The sequence below is a fragment of the Macaca fascicularis genome, chromosome 2, assembly GCF_037993035.2.
Source record: "Macaca fascicularis isolate 582-1 chromosome 2, T2T-MFA8v1.1".
Taxonomy (NCBI): domain Eukaryota; kingdom Metazoa; phylum Chordata; class Mammalia; order Primates; family Cercopithecidae; genus Macaca; species Macaca fascicularis.
Window position 1 is genome coordinate 147,904,399 of NC_088376.1, and position 27,803 is coordinate 147,932,201.

The following is a 27,803-nucleotide window of genomic DNA, read 5'->3' on the forward strand; positions in this document are numbered from 1 at the left end:
AGAGGCGGGAGGATTGCCTGAGCGCAGGAGTTTGTCACCTGGGCAACATGGTGAGTCTCGGTCTCTACAAAAAAATTTAAAAAGTAGCTGGGTGTGGTGGCACATGCCTGTAGTCACAGTTACTTGGGAGGCTGAGGCAGGAGGATTGCTTGAGGCCAGTAGTTGGAGGCTGCAGTGAGCCATGATCATGCCACTGTACTCCAGCTTAGGCAATAGGGTGAAACCCTGTTTCTAAAAAAAAAAAAAAATTAAATTAAAAACCAATCTACTGTATTAAAACTTTAGAAGCCAGGATAGTGATTATCTGGGGGTAGGGAGGGTAGGGTGGTGGGTGGTTGTTGGTGAGTGGGTAGATAGTGACTGAAAGTGGTCAGGAGAGGGCTTCCGGGGTGCTGGTGTATATCATATTATATGTATATCATACTTCTATTAAAAGTTTACCAAAAACGAATTACTTTCGTTACATTTGTGAGACAATCTGAGAAAATGAAACTCAGACTGGGTATTAGACCACATTAAGGAATATTGTGAATTTTCTTAGGTATGTTAATAGCCTTGTATTTTTTATGTATTTTTTTGAAGCACTAATCTGTTGTGATTAATGCTTAAGTATTCACAGATGAAATAATGTGATGTCTGGAATTTGCTTTAAAATAATTTCCTGGATGGGAAGGGATTGCTTAAACAGGATAAATAAGCAGATGTTTATTATTGTTCAAAACCAGTACATGAGGGTTCATTATACTATTGTCTCCACTTTTGCGAATGTCTGAAATATTCTAATAATAATAATAATAATGAGAGGCTTTTCTTTTTTTTTTTTTTGAGACGGAGTCTCGCTCTGTCGCCCAGGCTGGAGTGCAGTGGCCGGATCTCAGCTCACTGCAAGCTCCGCCTCCTGGGTTTACACCATTCTCCTGCCTCAGCCTCCCGAATAGCTGGGACTACAGGCGCCCGCCACCTCGCCTGGCTAGTTTTTTGTATTTTTTAGTAGAGACGGGGTTTCACCGTGTTAGCCAGGATGGTCTCGATCTCCTGACCTCGTGATCCGCCCGTCTCGGCCTCCCAAAGTGCTGGGATTACAGGCTTGAGCCACCGCGCCCGGCCTGAGAGGCTTTTCATCACAGAATTTCCAGGCAGTCGCTTCACCCCTGATTCTCAGTTTCTACCTCAATAAAATAGGGCTGATGTTGTGAGCAGCAGGGGGAGAAAAGAGTTTTATGAAATGTTGTGTTTTTGGTTTTGTCTTTGAGACGGAGTCTCACTCTGTCACCCAGGCTCTAGTGCAGTGGCGCGATCTCGGCTCACTGCAGCCTCCACCTCCGGGGTTCAAGCGATTCTCCTGCCTCAGCCTCCTGAGTAGCTGGGATTAGAGGCGCAGGCCACCATGCCCGGCTACTTTTTGTATTTTTAGTAGAGACGGGATTTCACTATGTTGACCAGACTGGTCTCGAATGCCTGACCTCGTAATCTGCCTGCCTCGGCCTACCAAAGTGCTGGGATTACAGGCGTGAGACACTTCGGCCTGCTGAAATGTTGTTTTAATATTGTAACCACTGCCATTATGGTTTCTAGTACTGATTTGTTGCCTCCAAGTGTTTCCTCCTCCTCTCCCTGTATTTTTTTTTTTTTTTCTTAAGACAGAGTATTGCTCTGTCACCCAAGCTGGAGTGCAGTGGCTCGATTTTGGCTCACTGCAACCTCCACCTCATGGGTTCAAGCGATTCTCCTGCCTCAGCCTCCCAAGTAGTTGGGATTACAGGTGGGTGTCACCATGCCCGGCTAATTTTTTTATTTTTAGTAGAGATGGGGTTTCACCATGTTGGCCAGCCTGGTCTCGAACTCCTGGCCTTAAGTGATCCGCCTGCCTCAGCCTCCCAAAGTGCTGGGATGACAGGTGTGAGCCACCACGCTCGGCTTCCCTGTAATTATTCATTCCGCTTTTCCTCTGGTTCTTTTCAATGGTTCCTTCCTGCTACCCCCATCCCCCGGCAGCCCAATGGTTGAGTCCGGTTTCCCCAGGGGAAACCCCTTGGGGCGGATCACGCGGTGTCTGCGAGTGGCCTCCCTGGAGGCTACAAGGATCGCTCCGCGCCGGGGGTGGGCCAGTAATCGTAGGCGGGGCGCGGGTCCCGAGCTCCGATTGGCCAGGGCCGGAGTAAACATCCGGCGGGACGGGGCGGGGCCGGAAGTGGAGTTAGAAGGCGGTGGCTGAGGCGGTTCCGGAGGTTCTGGTGTCGGAGTTGGGGCAGGCAGGTGCTATGGGCCGGCTTGAGGCACACTGAGGGGACGCGGGGCTGGGCCATGGCCGGCGCTCGGGCCGCCGCCGCCACCGCCTCGGCGGGGTCCTCGGCCTCTTCGGGCAACCCGCCGCCACAGGAGCCGGGGCTTGGGGAGCTGCTGGAGGAGTTCTCCCGGACTCAGTACCGGGCCAAGGACGGCAGCGGGACCGGCGGCTCTAAGGTGAGACTGGAGGCGCGATGAGCTGGGGAAGGCCCCTAACTTGGGGAGTTACAGAGGAAAGGCTGAGACCAGGGGTGAGAGAAAGGTAGGAGTGGTACCTCGCCGCTGAGGAAGAGGAGAGAGAGTTCTCCAGGGTCTGGAACCAGAGTGTAAGAGTCGGACTTGACAACCATAAAAGGAGGAACTGGGGTCAAAATGAGCCCAGCAAAGAGGTCCTTTTTGTTTGAGAAGGGGTCTGAAGGTGAGAGATGAAGCTGAGGGGCCAGGTTCAAAGATCAGAGAGGAGGACCTAAGGAAGGCCTATTCCCTGCTTCAGGTGCCGTAGGATGAGTTGTGTCAGGGAAAAAGCCCTCGAATCTAAGAAAAATAGGGAGACGATTCCTCAGGGTCAGAGGTCAGAATGGAGCCAGGAGGTGAACCCAGTGTGTTGCCCCCTTATAAGGTCTCAGCATAACTTAGGCCCATCCCTTTTCTTCCCTTATACAGCAAGAAGACAACCCACACTCCCACTCAGTTCCTTCATCAAAAGCAGGTCTCAGTTCCTCTTTTTCCTCCCTTTGGGATTTCCACCCAGTCGTCTTATCGCCAGACCTGGAGGGCTTCCTGTTAGCTCAGGCCATCCCCACCCTAAGCACTGGCTGGCAGTGCGGTGGGAATCTTGCTGACCCTGCCATCTCGTTCCCCCACGTGGTTTTGGCCGCTTTAGCACCAAGTTTTCCAGTGGAACTGTGTTCCATCCTGCACCACAGAACTCTGATTTGGCCCCAGAGGTTACCCTGAGTTGCGATTCTGTAGTTGGCATCTGGTAGTCTCTGAAATAACCCAGGGAAGACTTCAGTAAGGATTGGACTTGCTCACTCTCCAAATGGCCAAGTAATTTTTCCAAGTGTAGTCTGGGGACCACCTGTTTAATTATCATCTGGGGTACTTTTAAAATTTGTGCTTGTGGGGTACTTCGTGAAAATAGAGATTCCTTAGTCCCACCCAGTCCTACCAAGTCAGAATTAGCATCCTCCGCCTCCCCAGTTCAAGCAATTCTCCCTGCCTCAACTTCCCAAGTAGCTGGGATTACAGGACCCCACCACCACGCCCAGCTGATTATTGTAGTTTTTAGTAGAGATGGAGTTTCCCCATGTTGGCCGGGCTGGTCTTGAACTCCTGAGCTCAGGTGATCCGCCTACCTCAGCCTCCCAAAGTGCTGGGATTACAGGCGTGAGCCACCGCACCTGGCCTTTTTTTTTTTTTTTTTTGAGACAGGGTCTCGCTCTGCTGCCCAGGCTGGATTGCAGTGGTGCAATCATGGCTCACTGCAGCCTCGAACTGCTGGGCTCGAGTGATCCTCCCACTTAAGCCTGCCAAGTACCCGAGACCACAGGTACACACCACCATGCCTGGCCAATTTTTTTTTTTTTTTAAATTTTCGTGGAGACATGGTCTCACTATATTGCCCTGGCTGGTTTCAAACTCCTAAACTCAAGCAATTCTCCCACCTCGGCTCCCCAAAGTGCTGGGATTACAGGCCTGAGCTGCCACACCTGGCCAGTGAGGGTCTTTTGGTTTTTCTGGTGATTGGTTTTTTGGACCCCTCTTTCAATTTACATGACCTTGAAGATTAGGGTTGTCATAAGTTACACCTGATAGTGGCTGAAGCTGGCCTTAATTATCTCTCCAGGCCTTCTGATCTCCTGCAGACTTAGATGTATATGTATTTATATGTATTTATAACTGTTCAGGTAGAACAGGGAGTTAGATCTGTAACTGAACAATCGATTGAGGTAACTCACTACCCCTTTGGACTAATCTCTTGCAAACTTCTTCTTTTTTTTTTTTCCCCCAGACGGAGTCTCTCTCTGTCACCCAGGCTGGAGTCCAGTGGTGCGATCTTGGCTTACTACAACTTCCACCTCCTGGATTCAAGCTGTCCTCCTGCTTCAGCCTCCCTAGTAGCTGGGACTACAAGCATGCGCCACCACGCCTAGCTAATTTTTTTTATTTATATATATATATTTTTTTGAGACGGCATCTCCCTCTGTCGCCCAGGCTGGAGTGCAATGGCATGATCTTGGCTCACTACAACCTCTGCCTCCCGGGTTCAAGTTATTCTCCTGCTTTAGCCTCCCAAGTAGCTGGGACTACAGGTGCCCGCCACCATGCCCAGCTAATTTTTATATTTTTAATAGAGGCAGGGTTTCACCATGTTGGCCAGGATGGTCTCGATCTCTTTCTTGACCTCGTGATCCGCCCGCCTCAGCCTCCCAAAGTGCTGGGATTACAGGCATGAGCCACCGCGCCTGGCCGGTGTTACAGTTCTTATGTCTTTTTTCCTGTTGTGTTTTTCTCTGAACTGTGAACAAAACAAGTAATTGTAGGGGGAGCTCTTCTATTTCACAAGCGAGTTGTATATAAGGAAACTTTACAGCTTTTACTGATTGTATGGAATAGAGCTTGTAGGTACTAGTCTATAGCTAAAGAATGGGGAAGAGGGCCAGTACAGTGGCTCACGCCTATAATCCTAGCACTTTGGTAGGCCGAGGCAGGTAGATTGCTTCAGCCCAGGAGTTCAAGAGCAGCCTGGAAACATGGACCCCCATCGTTATTAAAAAATTTTTGTTGGCTGGGTGTGGTGGCTCACGCCTGTAATCCCAGCACTTTTGGCAGGCGGATCATGAGGTCAGGAGTTAGAGACCAGCCTGGCCAGCATGGTGAAACCCTATCTCTACTAAAAATACAAAAAATTAGCTGGTCATGGTGGCACCGCCCACACCTGTAATCCCAGCTACTCGGGAGGCTGAGGCAGGAGAATTGCTTGAACCCGGGAGGCAGAGGTTGCAGTGAGTGGAGACCATTGCAGTCCAGCCTGGCGACAGAGCAAGACTCTTTCTCAAAAAAAAAAAAAAAAAAAAAAGTGAAGAGGCCAGGTGCAGTGGCTCACACCTGGGAGGCTGAGGTAGGCGGATCACTTGAGATCAGGAGTTCAACACCAGCCTGGCCAACATGGTGAAACCGCATCTCTACTAAAAATATGAAAATTAGCCAAATGTGCTCACTTGAAACCCAGGCGGCTGAGGTTGCAGTGAACTGAGATCGTGCCACTGCACTCCAGCCTGGACGACAGAGTGAGACTCTTTTAAAAAAATAAAGGCCAGGTGCGTTGGCTCACGCCTGTAATCCCAGCACTTTGGGAGGCCAAGGTGGGTGGGTCACCTGAGGTCAGGAGTTTGAAACCAGCCTGGCCAACATGGTGAAACCCCCGTCTCTACTAAAAATAGAAAAATTAACCAAGCGTGGTTCTGTGCACCTGTAATCCCAGCTACTCGAGGTGAGACAGGAGAATCACTTGAACCCAGGATGCAGAGGCTGCAGTGAGCTGAGATTGCACCACTGCACTCCAGCCTGGGCGACAGAGCGAGACTCCATCTCAAAAAATAAATAAACAAATAAACAAATAAATAAATAAATAAATAAATAAATAAAAGAAGAGGAAACTAACCAAGGAAGGTAGTGGATTAGTGGCAGTTTCAGTAACCTGGACCAAGAGTTCGTATGTTTTATGGGTTGTAGACTTCTTTGAATCTAATGAAAGATGTAATCCTCTCCTCCAAATGCTCAACACCCACAATTTCGGATTCATTGTTAGGGAATTAAGAATCCTTCCTGAAGCATACGATATATGGGTTAATGAACTACATATGGGGCCTGTGGCCTAGCATCACATCTTCCCAGCACAGAATAATTATCACTGAGGTACATGTCTTTCCCAGTGACCTCTCAGGCCATGGACCTCCTAATTCTCACCCTCAGAACCCCATAATTCTCTTTGTGTTCTGGTCTCCTTCTCTGTGCAGGTTGAACGCATTGAGAAGAGATGTCTGGAGCTGTTTGGCCGAGACTACTGTTTCAGCGTGATTCCAAACACGAACGGGGATATCTGCGGCCACTATCCCCGGCACATCGTGTTCCTGGAGTATGAGAGTTCTGAGAAGGAGAAAGACACGTGAGCATCATGTGACCATAGTGTGCATGTCTGGGGAGTCCGTGGCAGCTAATCCGTGTGGCTAGGAAGTCGGTAGCTGGGCAGGGCAGACTCACTTTCCCCAGGTGTTAAGCCTCATTGGCATTTTTATTTACTTCAAGGTTGGACAAGTCAGACTGACAAGGTGGCATGGCATAGAATGAGGGGTTGGGAGTAACAGCCCTTGATTTCTGTTTCACTTCCACCCTAGAGCTCATTGTCCTAAGACAGTTGACTTCACAGTTCACTTCTCTGAACATCAGTGTCCCTTTTTTAGAGAGTGTGGGTGGGAGGTACACTGTCAAGACAGGCTTACCCGCGTTTACCATATGTAGCACTTAGGACCCTGAGGTCTAGAATCAGACTGCTTGAGTTCACATCCTGGATTCCCCTTTTGCTGGCTATGCAACTGATGCTGGGCAAGGTATTTAACTGCTTTGCCCTTAGTTTTCTTATTGGTAATTCTCTACCTCATGTTAATTAGTCCTTTTAAGGACTAACTAAAATTTTAGAAAAGTGGTAGTGCAGTCCAGAGGATAAATAGGGCTGATAAAGCCTGACATGTACGTTGTAAGAATTAGAAATAAAAGCTACCATTTATGGTGAACCTACCAAGAGCTGAGTACCTTATGTGGGATAACAATTTGTACCAGAGCAGACACAGAATGCTTGGTGCAGGATGTGGCCTGTAGTTAGTCAGTAAATGGTGTAGTTATTTGATATTGATAAGTACTCAGAGCATGGGGCTCTAGGAAGTGCTATATGTTGATCTCAAAGTTTGCTCCCCTAATCTCCCTACTTCCTGCTGAATTTAAGGGAATTTCAGGAGCTGTTGTCAGCACTATCTGTGAAATCCTGGCCCCGTGGGTGAAATGTTGTGAGGAGTACCGCAGCAGTCGTGCTACATAATGCAATAGCCCCTTGCTACTCAAAGCAAGGCTAGCAGTGCACTCAATAACTTGTTAGAAACGCAGAAGCTCAGGCTCCAGAGCCATTGAGCTGGAATCTCAGCAGAACATGATGTCCAGGTGATTCGAATGCACTACCAGGTTTGAGAAGCACTGCCATAGGCCAACTGGGGAGAATGGTTAATTCTGCCTGGTGTTTGTGTGCCTAGGAAGAACTGGAATTGGAAGGGTGAGCAGGAATTTCCCTGAAAATGTCCTTAGGGATCAACTCATATAGGGGTCCTGATCATCAGGCCAGGGAGTGTGAACCTGTGGGTTGTGTGTGGGTGTCAGTGGTTTTACTGTGCTGGGAACCCCTGAGCACTTATTAAGATTATAGATTCTCGGCCTGGCCTAGTGGCTCATGCCTGTAATCCCAGCCTCCTTTGGGCGGATCACCTGAGGTCAGGAGTTTGAGACCAGCCTGGCCAACATGGTGAAACCCCGTCTCTACTAAATATACAAAAGTTAACTGGGTGTGGTGGCACACGCCAGTAGCTACTCAGGAGGCTAACACAGGAGAATCGCTTGAACCCGGGGGGTGGAGGTTGCAGTGAGCCGAGATTGCACCACTGCACTCTAGCCTGGGCAACAGAGCAAGAGCAAGACTCCATCTCAAAAAAAAGATTACAGATTCTAGAGCTTCTCCTGGGCCTTCTGGAATCAGAATTTCCAGCCTACATTCTGTGAGAGCTCCCTTGATGTCTTAAATTACAGTATAGCTTGAGAACCGCTGCTGCAGGCCATGGGGAGCCAGAGAAGGTTTACAGCAGAGGAACAATGCTTTAGGAATTTAAGCACTAATGCTTTAGGAGTTTAAGCCTTAGTTTCCTCATCTGTAAAGTGGGGATGTCTATAAGAGTGCCCATCTCGGCCGGGCATGGTGGCTCACACCTGTAATCCCAGCACTTTGGGAGGCCAAGGTGGGCATATCATGAGGTCAGGAGATTGAGACCATCCTGGCCAACATGGTGAAACCCCGTCTCTACTAAATATACAAAAGTTAGCTGGGTATGGTGGCACACACCTGTAATCCCAGCTACTCAGGAGGCTGAGACAGGAGAATCACTTGAACCCAGGAAGCGGATATTGCGGTGAGCCAAGATCGCACTACTGCACTCCAGCCTGGCGACAGAGCGAGACTCCGTCTCAAGAAAATAAAAAAAAAGAGTGCCCATTTCACAAGGTTGTAGTGGGGTTCTCTAAGAAAAGAATGTTAAGGACTCTTGTAAACAGATCACAGAAATTGTATCACATTCTCAGTTATATAACCTAAGAACTCAGGATCGCCAAGCCTAAAGAATTGGGGTTTGTTTTGGCCCCATTATTTATGGTTCTTAGCTCTTCCTTAATTCCTCCTTCCAGAATTAGGTAAACTTCGTTTCTTCTTTTTTTTTTTTTTTTTTTTTAAGGCAGAATCTTGCTCAGTTGCCCAGGCTGGAGTGCAGTGGTGTGATCTTGGCTCACTGCAACCTCCACCTCCTGGGTTCAAGGGATTCTTGTGCATCAGCCTCCCAAGTAGCTGAAATTACAGGTGCGTGGCACCATGCCTGGCTAATTTTTGTATCTTAGTAGAGATGGGTTTTGCCATAATGGCCAGGCTAGTCTCAACTCCTGGGTTCAAACAATCCACCTGCCATGGCCTCCCAAAGTGCTGGATTACAGGTGTGAGCCACTGCGCCCGGCCCTGTAAACTTAGTTTCCGTAAACCTTTAAGCTAAAGTTTCTGAACAAGAGGGTTTTGTTTTGTTTTGTTTGTTTTTGCCTTGCCGTCCTCTTCCATCCCCTTCTTCCTACCCTCTTTGGTGCTGGCTGGCTGGTGGTTTTACCTCTGTGCCCTGATGATGACATTCTGATATTAAGCTCAACTGTAATCAAGATGGGTTTTTTTGTTTTTGTTTTTAATTAAGATGGGGTCTGGAATGCAGTGGCACAATCATGGCTTGCTGCAGCCTTGATCACCTGGGCTCAAGTGATTCTCCCACCTCAGCCTTCCAAGTAGCCGGGAATATGGGCACATACCACCCCTCCCAGCGGATTTATAAAAATTTTTAGTAGAGACGAGGTCTCACTACATTGCCCAGGTGGGTCTCCTGAGCTCAACAGATTTCCTCACCTTGGCCTTTCAAAGTGTTGGGATTAGAGGTATGTGCCACCACACCCAACAGAGTGGTTCTTTTCTATGTTCATTTTAGTGAATCAACTGGGGATCTTTCTACAATGCAGAGATTCAGTAGACCTGAGGTGGGCCTGACATTTGGCATATTCTAACAAGCTCTCAGGTAATACCAAATGTTACCCTTCAGTAACATAATAGTACATTGAGGAACCTAGTCGTGGTTGCCTTGTGGAAGCTTTTCCTGGAAGGAAACAAGTTTAGTGTTGATCCCTTAAAGAGAAAGAAACTAATATTTATTGAGTACCTGCTGTTTGGCAGGTATTAAGGTTTTACATAGATGAAGTTGAAGCCCAGAGAAGTAATTTGCCTTTTCCCAAGATCGCAGAGGTAGTAAGCAGAGTGGGGTTAAAAGCTATGTTTCCTGACTCTATACCTGTCTGCCTTTTCTTTCACCACCGCGGCTCTCCCACCTTGTCTAGCAGAACCTCACAGTCAGGCTAAGGCCCCTATGGAACATCATTAACCTTAGAGGAGCTTGTTGGAGTTTGCTTTTACTTTGCACTCCTTGCAAGGCCTTAAAGTGTTACTGAAGTGATATTGAGTGGGTGATGCCTACTTGTTGAAAGGGGGGACTTCGGGTGTGTTTGGGTGGGAAGAAATAGAATTTTTTGCTTTTTTACTGTCTGGCTTGGCTGTTACTATGATGCTGAATTAAACTGAATAGACTGAATAAAAAATAGACTGAATTAAACAGGGTAGAATTGGATTTAAGCAATGTTTTGGTCCTGTTAAGGAACCTCTCCAATTTGGTTCATCATCTGGGAATAGAAGCCTGGACAGGGATCCCCGAATAGCCAAGACATGTTTGTCAACAGTGTTCATTCAGCTGCTGCTGTGTAGTAGACCTCAGGGATCAAGTTGGATGCCAAATAGATGAAGTCCTTACCAGTAGGTCTAGTGGGAAACAGAGTCCAATAAAGAAACAATAACTGTTAATAAGAGCTGGAATTAGGGGAACTACAGGTGAGGCCCTGTGGGATAGTGGTTAAAACCATGGGCCCAGTGGCTACCCACCAGGGTTTAGAATCTCAGCTACCCTGTTTACCTGTTCTGTGACTTTGGGCTAGAGATTTCATCTCATTAAACTACCTCATCTGTAAAATTGGGTAAGTGAGGACTGAGTGAGATAATGTGGGTGTAAGCTCTACTTTGTGCCTCTTATCTATTAAATAATATCAGCAGTAACATCTCAGAAAGTTTTGGGGCACATCATAGGAATAACCCACATAGTTTGGTAAGTGTGATGCCTGTCTGGGAAAGCTTCCTATTGGAAATAGGCGATAACAGCATTTTCTTCTGTATTTGACTGGGCATGGTAGCTCTTGCCTATAATCCTAGTTACTTGGAGGCCAAGATGGGCATTTCACTTGAGCCCAGGAGTTTGAGACTGAATTAAACTGAATAGACTGAATAAAAAATAGACTGAATTAAACAGTCTGGGCAACATGATGAGACCTTGTCGCTATGAAAAATACAAAGCATTAGCCACGTGTCATGCCATGTGCCTGAAGTCCCAGCTCCCTGGGAGCCTAAGGTGGGAGGATCACCTGAGCCTAGGAGGTCAGCTGCAGTGAACCATGGCGCCACTGCACTACAGCCTGGGCAACAGAGGAAGACCTTGTTGGGAAAAAAAAAAAACAAAATCTCACTACCTGGTAACATCTTGCCAGAAATTTCAGTGCATACATTACAAATGTAAATACGGAAGCCTACATTTATCCCTTCAAATGTGAGTATTATGTGCCAGACACAGCTCAGTGCTTAGCACTGCAGTAAAAGGATCCTAAGGACAAGAGATAGTAAAAATAAAAACAGGAACTAGTGAGAGAACAGAAACTGAATTGCTTCTTTATTTTTTATTTTTTTTTTACAACGGAGTCTCATTCTGTTGCCCAGGCTGGAGTGCAGTGGCGCAATCTGGTCCCTGCAACCTCTGCCTCCTGGGTTCAAGCAGTTTTCCTGCCTCAGCCTCCCGAGTAGCTGGGATTACAGGTGCATGCCACCACGCCTGGCTAATTTTTGTAGTTTTAGTGTAGATGGGGTTTCATCATGTTGACCAGACTGGTCTTTACCTCCTGACCTCAGGCAATCTGCCGCCTGAGCCTCCCCAAGTGTTGGGATTACAGGCATGAGCCACTCTGCCTGACCAGAAACTGAATTGGCACTTGATATAGGGGAACCGGTAAAGGAACCACTGGCCGGCCTAACAAGAAAAGCTGGGTCATTACATTAAAAGACCTCCCTAGAGGAAACTGCTGATGTGTCCTCCACCAGGGGTTTTTTGTTTGTTTGTTTGTTTGTTTGTTTGTTTGTTTTTTGAGACGGAGTCTCGCTCTGTTGCCCAGGCTGGAGTGCAGTGGCCGGATCTCAGCTCACTGCAAGCTCTGCCTCCCGGGTTTACGCCATTCTCCTGCCTCAGCCTCCCGAGTAGCTGGGACTACAGGCGCCCACCACATCGCCCGGCTAGATTTTGTATTTTTTAGTAGAGACGGGGTTTCACTGTGTTAGCCAGGATGGTCTCGATCTCCTGACCTCGTGATTCACCCGTCTCGGCCTCCCAAAGTGCTGGGATTACAGGCTTGAGCCACCGCGCCCGGCGTTTGTTTGTTTTTAACAGAAGTTTAGCCTGAGAAATGCAGCTTGGTTTTGAGGATAGAACTCAACCTGGGAAAATCAGATGTAGGCAGGATTCAGAGGGCTGGTATGAGCTGAGTGAGAGTCAGTTGCAACATATGGTGCTGACCAGATCTGTGACATTGGCCATGGGCCAAGTAAGTGGGAGGAAGGCCACTGTGGCAGTACTAAAGGCGCTCGGTTTTATGTTCTCGTGGAGTCTAGTTAGGCAATTAATTGGTACTGAGGTGCCTTTTGATTTCATAGAGAAACTGGGTGAGGGGAAGGCAGCACACTCTGGTTCTCTGTCAGCTTGTGTGCCTAGGCCTGCCTGGTGGGTTGTTGCCACCCTATGGGCACTTTGCTTTCTTTTTTTTTTTTTCCCCAGACGGAGTCTTGCCCTTCGCCTAGGCTGGAGTGCAGTGGCACGATCTTGGCTCACTGCAAACTCAGACTCCTGGGTTCAAGCAAAAATTCTCCTGCCTCAGCCTCCTGAGTAGCTGGGATTACAGGCATGTGCCACCATGCCCAGCTAATTTTTTGTATCTTTAGTAGAGATGGGGTTTCACCATGTTGGCCAGGCTGGTCTTGAACTCCTGACCTCATGATCCACCTGCCTTGGCCTCCCGAAGTGCTGGGATTACAGGCGTGAGCCACCACACCTATGGGCACTTCTTTGCAAAGGCACCCCAGCCTCTTCAAGTTTGCCATTCTTCCTCCTCCTCTGAACAGAGAAAAAAATTTAATTACAAAAATTACGTCTTACAGGAAAAGACACCATGGGAAGCTCAGTCCTCTTTTTATACCCCTTTGTTCTCTTTCCAAGATCATCAAACTATTCATTCTGGTTTTTATTTGAAGACTGCTTTTTAACTTCATTTTCAGACCCCCATTTGATAGTAGTTATATTGTCAAGCCACAATCACCTATATATATATCTTCTATATATATATATCCTGTTATTCTATATATATCTGCTATATATATATCCTATATATATCTCCTATATATATATGTGTGTGTGTGTATATATATATATATATTTTTGAGATGGAGTCTCGTTCTGTCACCCAGGCTGAATTATAGTGGTGCAATCTTGGCTCACTGCAACCTCCACCTCCTGGATTCAAGCAATTCTCCTGCCTTAGCCCCCCATGTAGCTGGGATTACAGGTGCCTGACACCACACCCGGCTAATTTTTTTGTATTTTTAGTAGAGGTGGGGTTTCACCATGTTGGCCAGGCTGGTTTTGAACCCCTGACCTCAAGTGATCTGCCCGACTTGGCCTCCCAAAGCACTAGGATTACAGGTGTAAGCCACCATGCCTGGCCCCTAGATATATTTTAAGTAAGAATTCGGCAGTATTTTAAAGACTTTGTGTTTTTATTAACCCTAACAGCATCCAGATACATTTAGACAGGTACTGCAAGTATGTGGGAGTCACTGATTTATTCCTTCTGAGATAATATTTGGGTGCGTGTGTACAAGAGAAGCTGTGTAATAACATGCAGATTCCTAGAAGGATTAGGATGTGAAATGAATTAAATTCCCTCTAGGAGTTGGTCTGAAAGCTCAACCCTTTTAAGGAAGGAACGTGAGTGTCTTTCCTTCCTTCTGCTGGGTTACTCTGCATAGCTGGGAAAGCTTCCTGCTCTAACTTTCCTGCCTCTTATTTCTCTTGCTACCAGAAGCTCTGACTGGCTGATGTGAGCTTTGCCAAAGGTTGGTAGGTGAGAGTGAACCCTTATTTTAGGGAAGTGTGATTTGATATGGGTGTGACTTGCTGGAGCTCACTTCTAAACCTGACTCATGTTCTAGAAACTCACTTACCAAGCCCAGTGCGTTAACTACTACACATCCCTGTGTCACACCTGGCTTCTCTTATGCCTCCTTTGCTCTGTGTGCTGTTGGCCATATGGACTTTGAAAGCAGAGGCCTAGAGCCATGTGGACCAAGAAACGTTATCTCATTCTGCCCTCTAAAACAGCACTCCCCAACCTTTTTGACACCAGGGACTGGTTTCATGGAAAACAATTTTTTCACGGCAGGTGGGGGAAAATGATTTCAGATGAAACTATTCCACCTCAGATCGTGAGGCATTAGATTCTCTGCAACCTGAATCCCTCACGTGAGGAGTTCACAATAGGGTTCCAGCTCCTATGAGAATGTAATGCCGCCGGGCGCGGTGGCTCACGCCTGTAATCCCAGCACTTTGGGAGGCCGAGGCGGGCGGATCACAAGGTCAGGAGATCGAGACCACGGTGAAACCCCGTTTCTAGTAAAAATACAAAAAATTAGCCGGGCGCGGTGGCGGGCGCCTGTAGTCCCAGCTACTCAGGAGGCTGAGGCAGGAGAATGGCCTGAACCCGGGAGGCAGAGCTTGCAGTGAGCCGAGATTGCGCCACTGCACTCCAGCCTGGGCGACAGAGCGAGACTCTGTCTCAAAAAAAAAAAAAAAAAAAAAAAAAAAAGAATGTAATGCCACCGCTGATGATCTGACAGGAGGTGGAAGTCAGACGGTAATGCTCCCTTGCACCCTGCTCACCTCCTGGTTCCTAATGGGGCACGGACTCGTACTGGTCTGGGGCCCAGGGCTTGGGGACTGCTTGCTCTAAAAGATCACAAAAATCTATATTCAGAGTTATGTAAAAAATAGATAAATACTCAAAAAAATAGTCCTGTGATTTCCAGAGAGGGTCCCCAGGGCATCAGGTCTTATCCTGGGAGTTAAAAATTGGAAAACCCAGACATAAGATCCAGTTTTCTGTGTATATTTTTGAATTTTGTGTATGTCTTCAGTTTAGCTCACCTTTTTTTTTTTTGTAATCTTAAAGGTTCAGAAATCAGAGTGATTTAAGTTTTAATACCTATAATTAGCACTTTTTTCTTTTCCTGAAAAACTTAATCTCATGCCTGTAATCCCAGCAGTTTGGGAGGCCGAAGTGGGCGGATCACCTGAGGTCAGGAGTTTGAGACCAGCCTGGCCAACATGGTGAAACCCTGTCTCTACCAAAAATAAAAAATTACCCAGGTGTGGTGGCTCACACCTGTAGTCACAGCTACTCGGGAGGCTGAGGCAGGAGAATCACTTGAACCCGGGAGGTGGAGGTCGTGGTGAGCCAAGATTGTGCCACTGCACTCCAGCCTGGGCAACAGCAGTGAAACTCTGTCTCAAAAAAATAAATAGATAGATAGATAGATAGATAGATAGATAGATAGATAGATAGATAGACAGACAGACAGACAGACAGACAGACAGACAGACAGTCTCAAAAAAAAGATGATTGGATGGATGGATGGATGGATGGACGGACAGACGATAGATGATATAAAATTTCGGAATGACATTTAATTTCAAGCAAACATTATATACACAGATCTGGTATGGGGGGGTCTGTGTGAATATACACAAAGTTCCCACTTCAAAGTCAGCTTGACCTGCTTCTCTTGCCTGTGTGTTAGGTTTGAGAGTACCGTACAGGTGAGCAAGTTGCAAGACCTCATCCACCGCAGCAAGATGGCCCGGTGCAGAGGACGGTTTGTCTGCCCAGTAATCCTGTTCAAGGGCAAGGTAAGGCCCATACCATAGCTTCATGTTCCAAGACTCTCTTCTGGAGTAGCTGACTTAATGCAAAGTATAGGGTCTTTTTTTCCCTCAACATTTAGTAGCCAAGCATTGGGTGATTACTGGGTGCCTGGTGTTGTGGGAAGCAGTCCAGAGAAACAGACCAATTCTGACTGAAGGATGGTTCTACGTAGGGAAGGGATGGTCACACCAGCGTACCCCACCCCATGTTCTAGAGCCAGACTGCCTGGATTCAGATCCTGACTCTTATTTCCTGCCTATGCAAAGCCTCCTTTTCCTCTCCTATAAAATGAGAATAATAATCACCTATTTCAAAGGTTTATGGATTAGATTAAATCAAATAAGTTCATATATATTGTTTGTAATATATAATTCACCAAGTATTTATTGTATGTTGTGTGCCAGACACTGCTTCAGGCCTTAAAATACATCATGTAAAGCAGACAAAAGTCTTTATTCTCATGGAGCTTATATTCTAAGGACTTTCGTTAATTTGGCTCCCCAGTATGGTTTCATTTTACTTATCTTTCGGTGTAAGGGATGTGCCCATTTCATTGCAGATGAAACAAAGGCTCAGAGTGACTAAGTAACTTCCCTAAATACAGGGTACACATCAGGGCAGAGGATGAAGGGAATTGAATGAGGAAGGCTGCAGGCTGAGCAGGGAGGTGGCTCTGTGTTTGCTCGGAGAGCCATTGTGATGTTTGAGCAGGGAAATACTGAATGCAAGTAGCAACTGGGGGAAAATTGGTCCAGGAGGAGTGGACTGACATGCAGAGAGCCTCAGAGTGGAAGGGAGCGGAATTCAGTCTGTTCATTTAGCCGGTATGTGAGTGCCTCAGTGGTCAAGGGCAGGGCAGTGGGGAGAGTCTTGACTGTTGTCTCAGTCCCTGGTATGCCTTTTTTGTAAATTGGGAAAGGGGAGGAAGGAAGGGAGACTCTGCCAAAGGCTTTCTTTGGCAGATCAGTTTTCAGAAGTATGTATGGAAGTTAGGCACTAGAAATTGATCTTCTTAAAGCTGTTGCCACTTTGGAAAATTTTCATGTTCCCGAAAGTTATTGGAGCTTTTTTTTTTTTTTTTTTTGAGATGGAGTCTCTCTCTGTTGCCAGACTGGAGTGCAGTGGCCCAAACTTGGCTCACTGCAACCTCCACCTCCCAGGTTCAAGCAGTTCTCCTGCCTCAGCCTCCCGAGTAGCTGGAATTACAGGAGCGTGCCACCACACCCAGCTAATTTTTGTATTTTTAGTAGAGACGGGGTTTCGCCATGTTGGCCAGGCTGCTCTCGAACTGCTGATCTCAGGTAATCCGCCCGCCTTGGCCTCCCAAAGTGCTAGAACTATAGGCGTGAGCCACCACGCCAGGCCTGCAGCTTCATTTTAAAAAGTACCACCCTGTACAGCACAGTGCTCGTCATGAGAAGTTGCACAGGAGATACTCCAACCAGTGTTTACCAGTGTTTCTATAGAACAGCAGCTTAAGGATATGCTTGTGAAAAGCATTCCCTGTCAAATAAGAATTAGAAATACTGCATACTAGATTCATAAAGTAGATTGTTAAATGTATGTTGATATAGTTAAGGCTCTGAGAAGTCTTGTAGCAGAGAGGCCTGTGTTAGGTCAGACACGTGGCTCACAGCAGGCACTTAGGAACTAGTGTGATGGTGGCAGCATTATTATTACCAACACTACTTTAGGGGCCAGGTTGAGGAAGAAAGAGAGGTGTGTTAAGAAATGCTTGCTTCTACAACCTAAATGTCTAACAGATGATAAAGAAAATATGGTACATGTACGCAATGGAGTACCATTCAGCTGTGAAAAATAATGAGATCCTGTCATTTGTATCAGCATGGATAGAGGTCATTATGGTTTTTTTGTTTGTTTGTTTGTTTTTGTTTTTTTGAGACGGAGTCTCGCTCTGTCGCCCGGGCTGGAGTGCAGTGGCCGGATCTCAGCTCACTGCAAGCTCCGCTTCCCAGGTTTACGCCATTCTCCTGCCTCAGCCTTCCGAGTAGCTGGGACTACAGGCGCCCGCCACCGCGCCCGGCCAGCTTTTTGTATTTTTTAGTAGAAACGGGGTTTTACCGTGTTAGCCAGGATGGTCTCGATCTCCTGACCTCGTGATCTGCCCGTCTCGGCCTCCCAAAGTGCTGGGATTACAGGCTTGAGCCACCGCGCCCGGCCAAGGTCATTATGTTAAGTGAAATAAGCCAGGCACAAAAAGACAAACTTCACATGTTCTCACTTACTTGAAAGCTAAAAAAATTAACACAATTGAACTCATGAAGATAGAGAGTAGAATTATGATTACCAGAGACTGGGAAAGGGTACTGGCAGGGACACGGGAGAGGAGTGGGGATGGTTAATGCGTGCAAAAATATAATTAGAATGAATAAGATCTAGTATTTGATAACACAAAAGGGTGACTACAATCAACAATAATTTATTGTACATTTAAAAATAAGAGTATAGGCCGGGCGCGGTGGCTCAAGCCTGTAATCCCAGCACTTTGGGAGGCCGAGGCGGGCGGATCACAAGGTCAGGAGATCGAGACCATCCTGGCTAACACGGTGAAACCCTGTCTCTACTAAAAAATACAAAAAACTAGCCGGGCGAGGTGGCGGGCGCCTGTAGTCCCAGCTACTCAGGAGGCTGAGTCAGGAGAATGGCGTAAACCCAGGAGGCGGAGCTTGCGGTGAGCCGAGATCGCGCCACTGCACTCCAGCCTGGGGGACAGAGCAAGACTCCGTCTCAAAAAAAATAAATAAATAAAATAAGAGTATAATTGGATTCTGTGTAACATAGAGGATAAATTCTTGAGGTGATGGAACCCCATTTACACTGATGTGATTGTTGTGCATGGTATGCCTGTATCAAAATATCAGCCGGGTGCGGTGGCCCATGCCTGTAATCCCAGCACTTTGGGAGGCTGAGGTAGGCAGATCATGAGGTCAGGAGTTCGAGACCAGCCTGGCCAACATAGTGAAACCCCATCTCTAATAAAAATACAAAAAATTAGCCAGGTGTGGTGGCGGGCGCCTGTAGTCCCAGCTACTCCGGAGGCTGAGGCAGGAGAATGGCGTAAACCCGGGAGGCAGAAATAGCAGTGAGCCAAGATCATGCCATTGTACTCCAGCCTGGGTGACAGTGCCAGACTCTGTCTCAAAACAAAAAAAAAATCTCATGTACCCCATAAATAAATAAATGTACCCACAAATATTTTTAAAACTTAAGTACTTCCAGCAGAAACAGAAAATCAAATACCGCATGTTCTCATTCATAAGTGGGAGCTAAACAACAGGTACGCATGGTCGTAAAGGTGGAAACAATAGACACCGGGGACTCCAAAAAGGGGAGACAGGAGGAGGAGGAGGCAAGGGTTGAAGAATACCTATTGGGTACTATGTTCACCATTTGGGTGATGAGTTAAATAGAAGCCTAAACCCCAGCATTACACAATATATCCATGTAACAAACTTGGACGTGTACCCCTGAATCTAACGTGTAAGAAAAAAGAAATGCTTGTGTTCTGCTTCCTTCAAAACGCAGTTCGGCGTGGCTAGTGCAACTGAGAAACTAAGGGTTATATTTTACTTCATTTCAATTTAATTTTTAAGGCTTGAAGCAGTATAAAAGTTTGTCATGGTTAAAAAGAACTTTGAGGCCGGGCGCGGTGGCTCAAGCCTGTAATCCCAGCACTTTGGGAGGCCGAGACGGGCGGATCACGAGGTCAGGAGATCGAGACCATCCTGGCTAACATGGTGAAACCCCGTCTCTACTAAAAAATACAAAAAACTAGCCGGGCGCGGTGGCGGGCGCCTGTAGTCCCAACTACTCGGGAGGCTGAGGCAGGAGAATGGCGTGAACCCAGGAGGCGGAGCTTGCAGTGAGCTGAGATCCGGCCACTGCACTCCAGCCTGGGCGGCAGAGCGAGACTCCGTCTCAAAAAAAATAAATAAATAAATAAAATTTAAAAAATAAAAAAAATAAAAAGAACTTTGAAATGGGCCCACATTTCCCTTAAAATGCCCAAAGTTTTTTTTGTTTTTTTTTTTGTTGTTTTTTTTGAGACAGTCTCTGTTGCCCAAGCTGGAGTGATGCCATCTGCCTCCCAGGCTCTAGCGATTCTTGTGCCTCAGCCTCCCAAGTAGCTGGAATTACAGGCACATGCCTCCACACCTGGCTAATTTTTGTCTTTTTAGTAGAGACTGAGTTTCACCATGTTGGCCAGGCTGGTCTCAGACTCCTGGCTTCAAGTGATCTGCCCACTCTGGCCAAAGTGCTGGGATTACAGGCATGAGCCACTACACCTGGCCAATGGCCAAAGTTTCACATCCTACTTAAGATATGCTTTAAGTGTAAAATACACATCAAATTTTGAAGATTTAATAGAAAAATGTAAAATATTCATTTTAAAAGTGATTACATGTTGACATGTCTTGGATATGATGGGTTAAGTAAAATATTTAAATAATTTTTCAAAATTCAGTTCAAGCATTGAGCGGTAAGTTCTCATACCATTTTCTCCCCAAACACTTGTGTCTGGCTTTGTTAGACCACTGAAACTGGAACAATTCATCTTTCTTTTTGTTTAAGGGGAGCAGAGGTCAGAGGTTACTAAATTAGCAAATCATCCAGAGTACTTTTCCACAGACAGAATTAGAGGCCATTCCTAACTAGGTAAATGGATAGCATTCAGGGTAGATCTTGCGTTTTCAGTCAGGAGCCAGCTTAAAGGGCAGAGATGATGGGTTATAAGTCACAATCATGAGGCAGGTGTCTATCAAGAGGAGTCAACCCTCCCCCAGGGGCCTTTCTGAAGAGGCCGGTGCCCCACTTGGGGACTTGGCCAACTTGTTCTTCTCCATCTGACTCTGGGGTTTTGCTGGCCTAGGTCTGGCTGCCTCAGTTACTAAAAAGACAAGATCAATAGAAGGGATGTGGAAGAAGAATTGGGAACAGAAAAAGGGTCTCTACTCAACAGCCAAAAAGAAGGCAGCTATCTTCGCTGAAAGATTTAACAGAAATAATGCAAAGGAGAGTGAGGTCAGCTGCCAGCAGCTTAGATGAAGTGGGGAGGGTGGACATTATACAAATGCCAGTGGAACAGGCAGCCACACACCCTGCCAACGTCTTGAGGAAATCAGACTTACCCCTTTTCTTTGGAGTCTTAGAGGTCCTCAGCCCTTTCCTGCAGAAGCATCCACTTTGCTCCTCACTACTTGACTGATTCCTTAAAGCAAGGGCTTTTAACAGGGTCTGGGGATGGGTTCATCAGTGGGCTTGAGAGAGTCCAGAAATCCCTGGAAATGTAAGTAGATTATGATGTGTATATATATATATTTTTTTTCAGGAGATAGTTGATAGTTTTTATCAGATTTTCAAATTGCTTTTAGACCCACAGAAATTTAAGTGGCCCCCACTGGAGTACATCCTACTTAGGCCAGCAGGAATGCCAGCCCTTGATAGGCTTCCTCAGTGGGTTTCCAGGATAACCTCTCCACAAACCAGCTCTTGCCCCAGCACCAGTAAAGCCCCTCACTCTGTCCCAGGTAGCTTTTCTATTGCTGTCCCCACCCCTAGGCTGCTGCTACCTCCGGGAGAGCCAGAAAGTGACCTAGTTGTTCCCATGCACAACTCTTTGCTGTAGCAGCAAAACTTTCCTTCCCATTATGTTATAGGTAGAGAAGAAGCCTTCAGATGGTACTTGGCAATCTTCCAGGGATCCACTTTCCATTTGCACATTGTGTGACCCGTTTAGCAGTGAGCTTCACTCCTTGTCTGTCACCTCACAACTTCCCCATTGCAGTGTAACGGGGCCATGTTCTCCTAGCCTTTAGCTAAATTCTGGGCTGGTTTGCCTTCCCATCACCAGGTATCTCCTCCCATTCCCCCCACCCTACCACATTTCAGCAAACACTATTTATTTAAACAAGTAACCTTACAATTAGATATTGAAGTTTGTGCCAGTTGCCTGGTTTCTAGAATTCTCTTACAGTGATCCCTTCAGTGATGAGGAAAAGAAAGCTCTAAAACATTTCTCACCCAGCCCCACTAGAAAGGTTGTTCCCCTCTACACTGAACAGTTCCAAATCACAGTAAGCACATAGGCTTTAGGGGTCAGTGGGTTTGGATCAAATCCTAGCTTACCTCTCGTTATATGACCTTACATATCACTTAACCTCCTTTAGCCTGTTTTTCTTTTCTTCATCTGTGTAACAGCAACAATACATGCCACCTGCCACATCTCCCTCATGGGCTTGTTGTGAGAAGATGGCGGGTTTTTCAGTACCATGTCCAGCACGTGGTACACATGCAACAACCACCCAATCTGATGCGATCCTGTTGGTAACACTGGCGCCTCTTGTTTGGGAGTGAGACTCCCTCAGTAGAGGTTGTGAATTAAGTACTAGGGATCTTCTGACTGATTGTGGCAGCCTTGATGCTGATAAAACTTTGGGGAGTGCTGGGCCCATTATGCTGGCCTGGAAGAATCAGAAGAGTCCCAGGTGTTCCTTCAACTGTGCATGCTTCAGAAAACCATCTGACCCTGAAAATGCTGTTTCTCTCCCAGCACATTTGCAGGTCGGCCACACTGGCTGGATGGGGAGAGCTGTATGGACGCTCAGGCTACAACTATTTTTTCTCAGGTGAATGTTGAACAGCATCCTCTGATGTAGAATGAGAACCCAGTCATAGAGAATAGCTACCTGGGCTGGGCGCCGTGGCTCACGCCTGTAATCCCAACACTTTGGGAGGCCAAGGAGGGCAGATCACAAGGTCAGGAGTTCAAGACCATCCTGGCTAACTAAAAAAATACAAAAAATTAGCTGGGCATGATGGTGCACGCCTGTAGTCCCAGCTACTCGGGAGGCTGAGGCAGGAGAATCACTTGAACCTGGGAGCCGGAACTTGCAGTGAGCCGAGATCACGCCACTGCACTCCAGCCTGGGCGACAGAGTGAGACTCCATCCCAAAACAAAAGAATAGCCACCCATGGCCACAGTAGAATAGGTAGGGGGTCTCAGTGAGCTGGGTGGAGATCAGGGGCCTGCCTTTGATCAGGGACCAGGAGACAAATAGGAGTTCACCTTAGAGGTGAAGACTACCAGACATATAGGGGCATAGTGTTTCCTTAAGGGTAGAGCCATGTTGGCCCAGCCCACCCTTGGCACTACGGGGAAGGAGGCTGGTGAGGAGGCCCCTGTGTGGAGCCCTGGGTCACCAGCCTCAGTACTGACAGATAGGTTTCTCTGGCAGGGGGTGCAGATGATGCCTGGGCAGATGTGGAGGACGTCACGGAGGAGGACTGTGCTCTTCGGTCAGTGCTGAGTTGCTGTGGTCAGGGGCTTGTGTTGGGGACGGGGTGTCTGGCCAGAGATGGCCATGTTCATATTGTCCATGTGTATTTGTCACTGGTTCAGGTGAGTGGATTGGCTTCTTTCCCTTCTGTCTGCCAAGTCTGTGCCCCTGAAATAGGGCTGTTGAAGTCCACTGAGTGCACATCTGGATTCACAGAGAACATCCCACTCTTGGGGTTCCTGGTACTGCAGGCCTGAGATAGGGCCCAGACATCTATATTTGTTTAAAAGCCCCACAGAGTTGCCAGTTTGCAGCTGTGATGCTGACTACCAACGTGCCACATCTCACCCAGTACACCTGGTACTGAGGCACAGGGCAAGGGCTACAGTCCATAAGTAGGAGACATGAGGTCTAGCCTGGAAGGCACATTTGGAGACCAGATGTGTCACAGCTGCATGGTTGGTATGGAACAGGAGTTTGAATCCCTATAAAAGGAGGAAATGGGCTGGTTCACACTCTTCCTATCCCCTTTCCAAATGTTTTTAGAAAACAATGCTACAGGTTATTTTAGAAAAGCTCCTTTGCATGGTCTGTACCACATGGAAAGTCTTTAACTGGTGTCAAGCATCTCTGGAATGCACACAAGCACCCTAGTTAAGATCAGCTTCCCAAATCATAGTTCAGTTCATGAAAGGGCATCTTGCTATGCTCAGGTTCTGCCTGTTAGCTCTGAAAGCAGCGGCTCTGGCTTGTGCTCAAGAATGTTTGGCTTTTCTCCCTAGATCAGGTGACCTCTGCCCAGCCAGGTCACCATCTTCAGCATATACTGTTCTTGGCAAGGAAACTACTGGGGACAACAAAGCAGTGTGGATTAAAAAAATAAAAAAGTAATGGTGACTGTTTATGCTTTCTACTTCTGCCTGTATCTGCAGGGCTGATCAAAAGGCAGCACTGAGCATTAAAATTTTTATCTTTCTCTTTGCTTCATTGGCCTGCTAGGTAGAGGGAATTTACTTGCTAGTATTTCATAGTCAGTTGATAAAATAGCTCTAAAAACTTTATCTCTACAAGAATTTCAGACTGTTACATTATGAGCAAGTCATGTGGCTAAAAATGGTCATAAATGGGGGAAAAGGAGGCGGCGGAAGGAGATCAATTCTAATGGAAATGGAAAGATTCTATCAGCCACCAGCCTGCTGCTTTTTAGAACCCTGAGATTATCTTGAGTCCTCTGGCTTAATGTCAAGCAATGCCAGAAAGTCCTTTTCCATTTCCACCTGCAAATTGCTCCTCTTTGAAATACATCCCAGAGATGGGGGTAATCTCTTAGAAAGTCACCTTTCCTGCAACCTCTCTGAAACCAGTTGTCCTGTTTGGCACCCATGCCTCCACCTAGCACACGCCCCAGCTTCTGGAGAAGAGTGACATCCATACTTCCCTGAATGAGTGCCCACTCCCTGGCTCCTCTGAGTGAACATGCTATGTAACTTTTTCCTCTGACTCTTCATTTCAGAAGTGGTGACACGCATCTTTTTGATAAGGTCAGAGGCTATGACATCAAGCTGCTTCGATACCTGTCAGTCAAATACATCTGTGACCTGATGGTGGAGAACAAGAAGGTGAAGTTTGGCATGAAGTAAGTACAGGGGCCACAAAATGAGCAGAGGCAGTGTGTACAGATTTGTAGGGCTGGCATTAGTATGTAGCTGTCACTGCGTGCTGGCCTTCTTACAAAGGGCTTTCTGTACATTCTCTCACTGTATCTTCAGACAGCCCTACAAAACAGGTATCAGTGTCCCCCTTCTACAGATACTGAAGCACAGAGAGATGAAGTAGCTTGCTCAGGTTGTACGTTAGTGACTGTGGTAGCCATCAGTCTCTACCCAGTGCTCTGCTGCCACTTTCTCTTCCTTATCAAATCTTTTTTTTTTTTTTTTTTTTTTTTTTGAGACGGAGTCTGGCTCTGTCGCCCGGGCTGGAGTGCAGTGGCCGGATCTCAGCTCACTGCAAGCTCCGCCCCCCGGGTTTACGCCATTCTCCTGCCTCAGCCTCCCAAGTAGCTGGGACTACAGGCGCCCGCCGCCTCGCCCGGCTAGTTTTTTGTATTTTTTTAGTAGAGACGGGGTTTCACCGTGTTAGCCAGGATGGTCTCGATCTCCTGACCTCGTGATCCGCCCGTCTCGGCCTCCCAAAGTGCTGGGATTACAGGCTTGAGCCACCGCGCCCGGCTTTTTTTTTTTTTTTATTCTGGCTCCAAGTTCTATGCCATGTGTGGCAGATTAGAATCTCTTAATTTTTAAAATTTATTTTTCATAGAGATGGAGTCTTTGTTGTCTAAGGGGGTCTCAAACATGTGGCCTTTAAGCAATTCTCCTGCCTCAGCCTCCCAGAGTGCTGGGATTACAAGTATGAGCCATTGTGCCTGGTCCTAGAATTTCTTTTAAAATTGAACCAAAAAATCAGCATATATTCAAATTTTACTTCAGTGACTGCTGTCATATAAAAATAACACATATGAACCAAATTCAAATATAAGAAATCAAAACTAAAAAATAGAGCCTGGGTTAGTGATGAGACTGTAGGAGCTTTTTCCAAAATTTTGTTTTTTAAATGATTTTTAAATGTTTTTAAATGATCCTAAAAGGTGATCTTAGAAAATAAGGCATACTGAGGCTAAAATTAGAGCTCACCTATCTGAGATCTGAATATTGCCTTATTGCTCCCTTCCTTTATCTGTCAGAGTCCCCAGTGTTTATTTTCAGATGCTGTTTGTTCACCCTGTTTAGAAGTGGGCTCAGTGACTATTAGAGAAGACAGGAGAGCAGGAAACAAGCTTTCCCATAGGATCATATTATTTGGCTCTCATCTCACTCCTGGGTCAGAGTGGCTACACTGTGTGCATTTTGGGGTCAGAGAAGGTAGAGTTCTTTTTTTGAGATGGAGCCTCACCCTCTCACCCCGGCTGGAGTTCAGTGGCACGATCTTGGCTCACTGTAACCTCTGCCTCCTGGGTTCAAGCAATTCTTCTGCTTCAGCTTCCAGAGTAGCTGGGATTACAGGAGCGCACCACCACACCCAGCTAATTTTTTATATTTTTGGTAGAGAGAGTGTTTAACCATGTTGTCCAGGCTGGTCTTGATGGGGTTTCTCCATGTTGGGAACTTGACCTCCAGCCACCGCACCCGGCCAAAGTTATAGTTCTTAATTGTACAAAGTAGGCACTGCTGAAGGGAATTATTAACATTGAAGAATACTTTTTTAGCAGAAGCTTCATTTGTGATTATAACCCTTATTTGGGGAATGGTGTGTGTGTTGCGACACTGTAACACCTGTGTCCTTGTCTTGTAGTGTAACCTCCTCTGAGAAGGTGGACAAAGCCCAGCGCTATGCCGACTTCACTCTTCTCTCCATCCCGTATCCAGGTAGGGGGCTCTCTTCTAGTGGCGGGCATCCTAGGACTGGCGACCTAGGGGGCCATGAGCAAGCCCTCTCTACTTAGTTACACTGGAAGCTTTCCTGGAGGGTTTGCGTCAGGCAGCGTAGGACATTTTAGTTCCTAGTCACAGGCCACGCTAAGCGTAGGATAGTGTCCTGGGGAAGGGGCTTTCCACTCAAGGGGTCTAGGGATTGAGCACTGTCACTGGTCCTAGCCACAGCCTTAGTGAAGTACTTCACCCCTCCAAGCCTCAAGTTTTCTCAGGAACTTGGAACAATTTAGCTCAGTTTTGATTTATATGAAAGTGGTCTGTGCATGAAAATACCATTTAAGTGTAAAATAACATTATTAGTACTCTGTGTCAGCAACTATACTTGCTGCTCTAGCCTGAGTGGATGTCACGCTTTGGGTGCATGTCTTGAAGTGATTGAGTTATTTATGGAAATTGCCCCAGGCAAGGCTATTCTGGTGGTAGAAGAACACATAATTGCTATGTTCCCAGTAACTGGACAGTGGCCACACCATGTTGCAAAGCACATTGGTATCCACAAAGCTGCATTTGTCCCTGGCACATAAAAGTGTGTGCAACCTGTGGCCAGGGCTATATTCTCTACAGTGGATATTAAAGCTGTTAGTCTAGTTTGTAGCATTCAAGCTTTCTGGCAATACCTGCCTGTTCAGCAAGGGAGGGCAAGGAGCTCTAACATCAGTGCAAGATGTTGTCAGCAGACAACAGGGAGTAATATACTCTTTTTCCTTAAAACCTCTCTCCTGTTTCTCAGCACCAGCATCTGCCTTCAGTCTTGTGTTGGACCTTATCTCCTCAATCTTGGGGCCACATAGCCATGAGCAAGGGCAGGCAGGTTCATCTAGTGCCTTGTAGGAGGGGTGTCCTCATCATGTGCAAGATGGTGGTATCCAAACTCCAGCCCCTGGTAACCCGGCACCTCTGCAGGGGACTTCCCCTGCCTCCTGCAACCTCTCCTGAGTCTGTTCCCCGTTCTCTGCTAGCATAGTGTTTGGTGCCACATAGAACTGGGCAGGAATCCCAGCCCTAGCACTGTGTCTCCTTGAACAAGTCCTGTAACCCTTCTGAGCATCAGTTTCCTCCTTGAGAAAATGAAGATAATGGTGCTTATTTCAGAGTGAAGTGCCGGACCACTCCATAACAGGTGTCCTGTAAATAAGGCCCAATGATGAGTAGTTGGGAAAGCCTCAGGGAACCTCCTCTTCCCTAAAAGCAAGTTTGGGCTGATGCAGATGATGA

The 27,803-nt window shown here is 46.8% G+C and overlaps 1 protein-coding gene across 32 annotated transcripts in view; it reads left to right on the forward strand.

The window, feature by feature from the left end:
* The first annotated feature begins 2,187 nt into the window (after positions 1–2,187).
* MTMR14 (myotubularin related protein 14) overlaps positions 2,188–27,803 on the forward strand; it is a 54,729-nt gene continuing 29,113 nt past the window's right edge. For 19 of the 32 annotated variants that reach the window (XR_012431426.1, XR_012431425.1, XR_012431424.1 and 16 more), the window contains exons 1-7: positions 2,188–2,463; positions 6,309–6,457; positions 15,677–15,785; positions 22,373–22,448; positions 23,059–23,119; positions 24,614–24,736; positions 26,449–26,522. Coding sequence is in view for 9 of the 32 variants with exons in the window: in XM_005547718.4 (XP_005547775.1) it covers positions 2,305–2,463; positions 6,309–6,457; positions 15,677–15,785; positions 22,373–22,448; positions 23,059–23,119; positions 24,614–24,736; positions 26,449–26,522 (751 nt within the window). In the remaining 23 variants the exon portion in view is untranslated. The remainder of the gene's footprint in view (positions 2,464–6,308; positions 6,458–15,676; positions 15,786–22,372; positions 22,449–23,058; positions 23,120–24,613; positions 24,737–26,448; positions 26,523–27,803) is intronic. The other 13 variants (XR_012431438.1, XR_012431432.1, XR_012431433.1 and 10 more) reach the window with 1 other exon arrangement.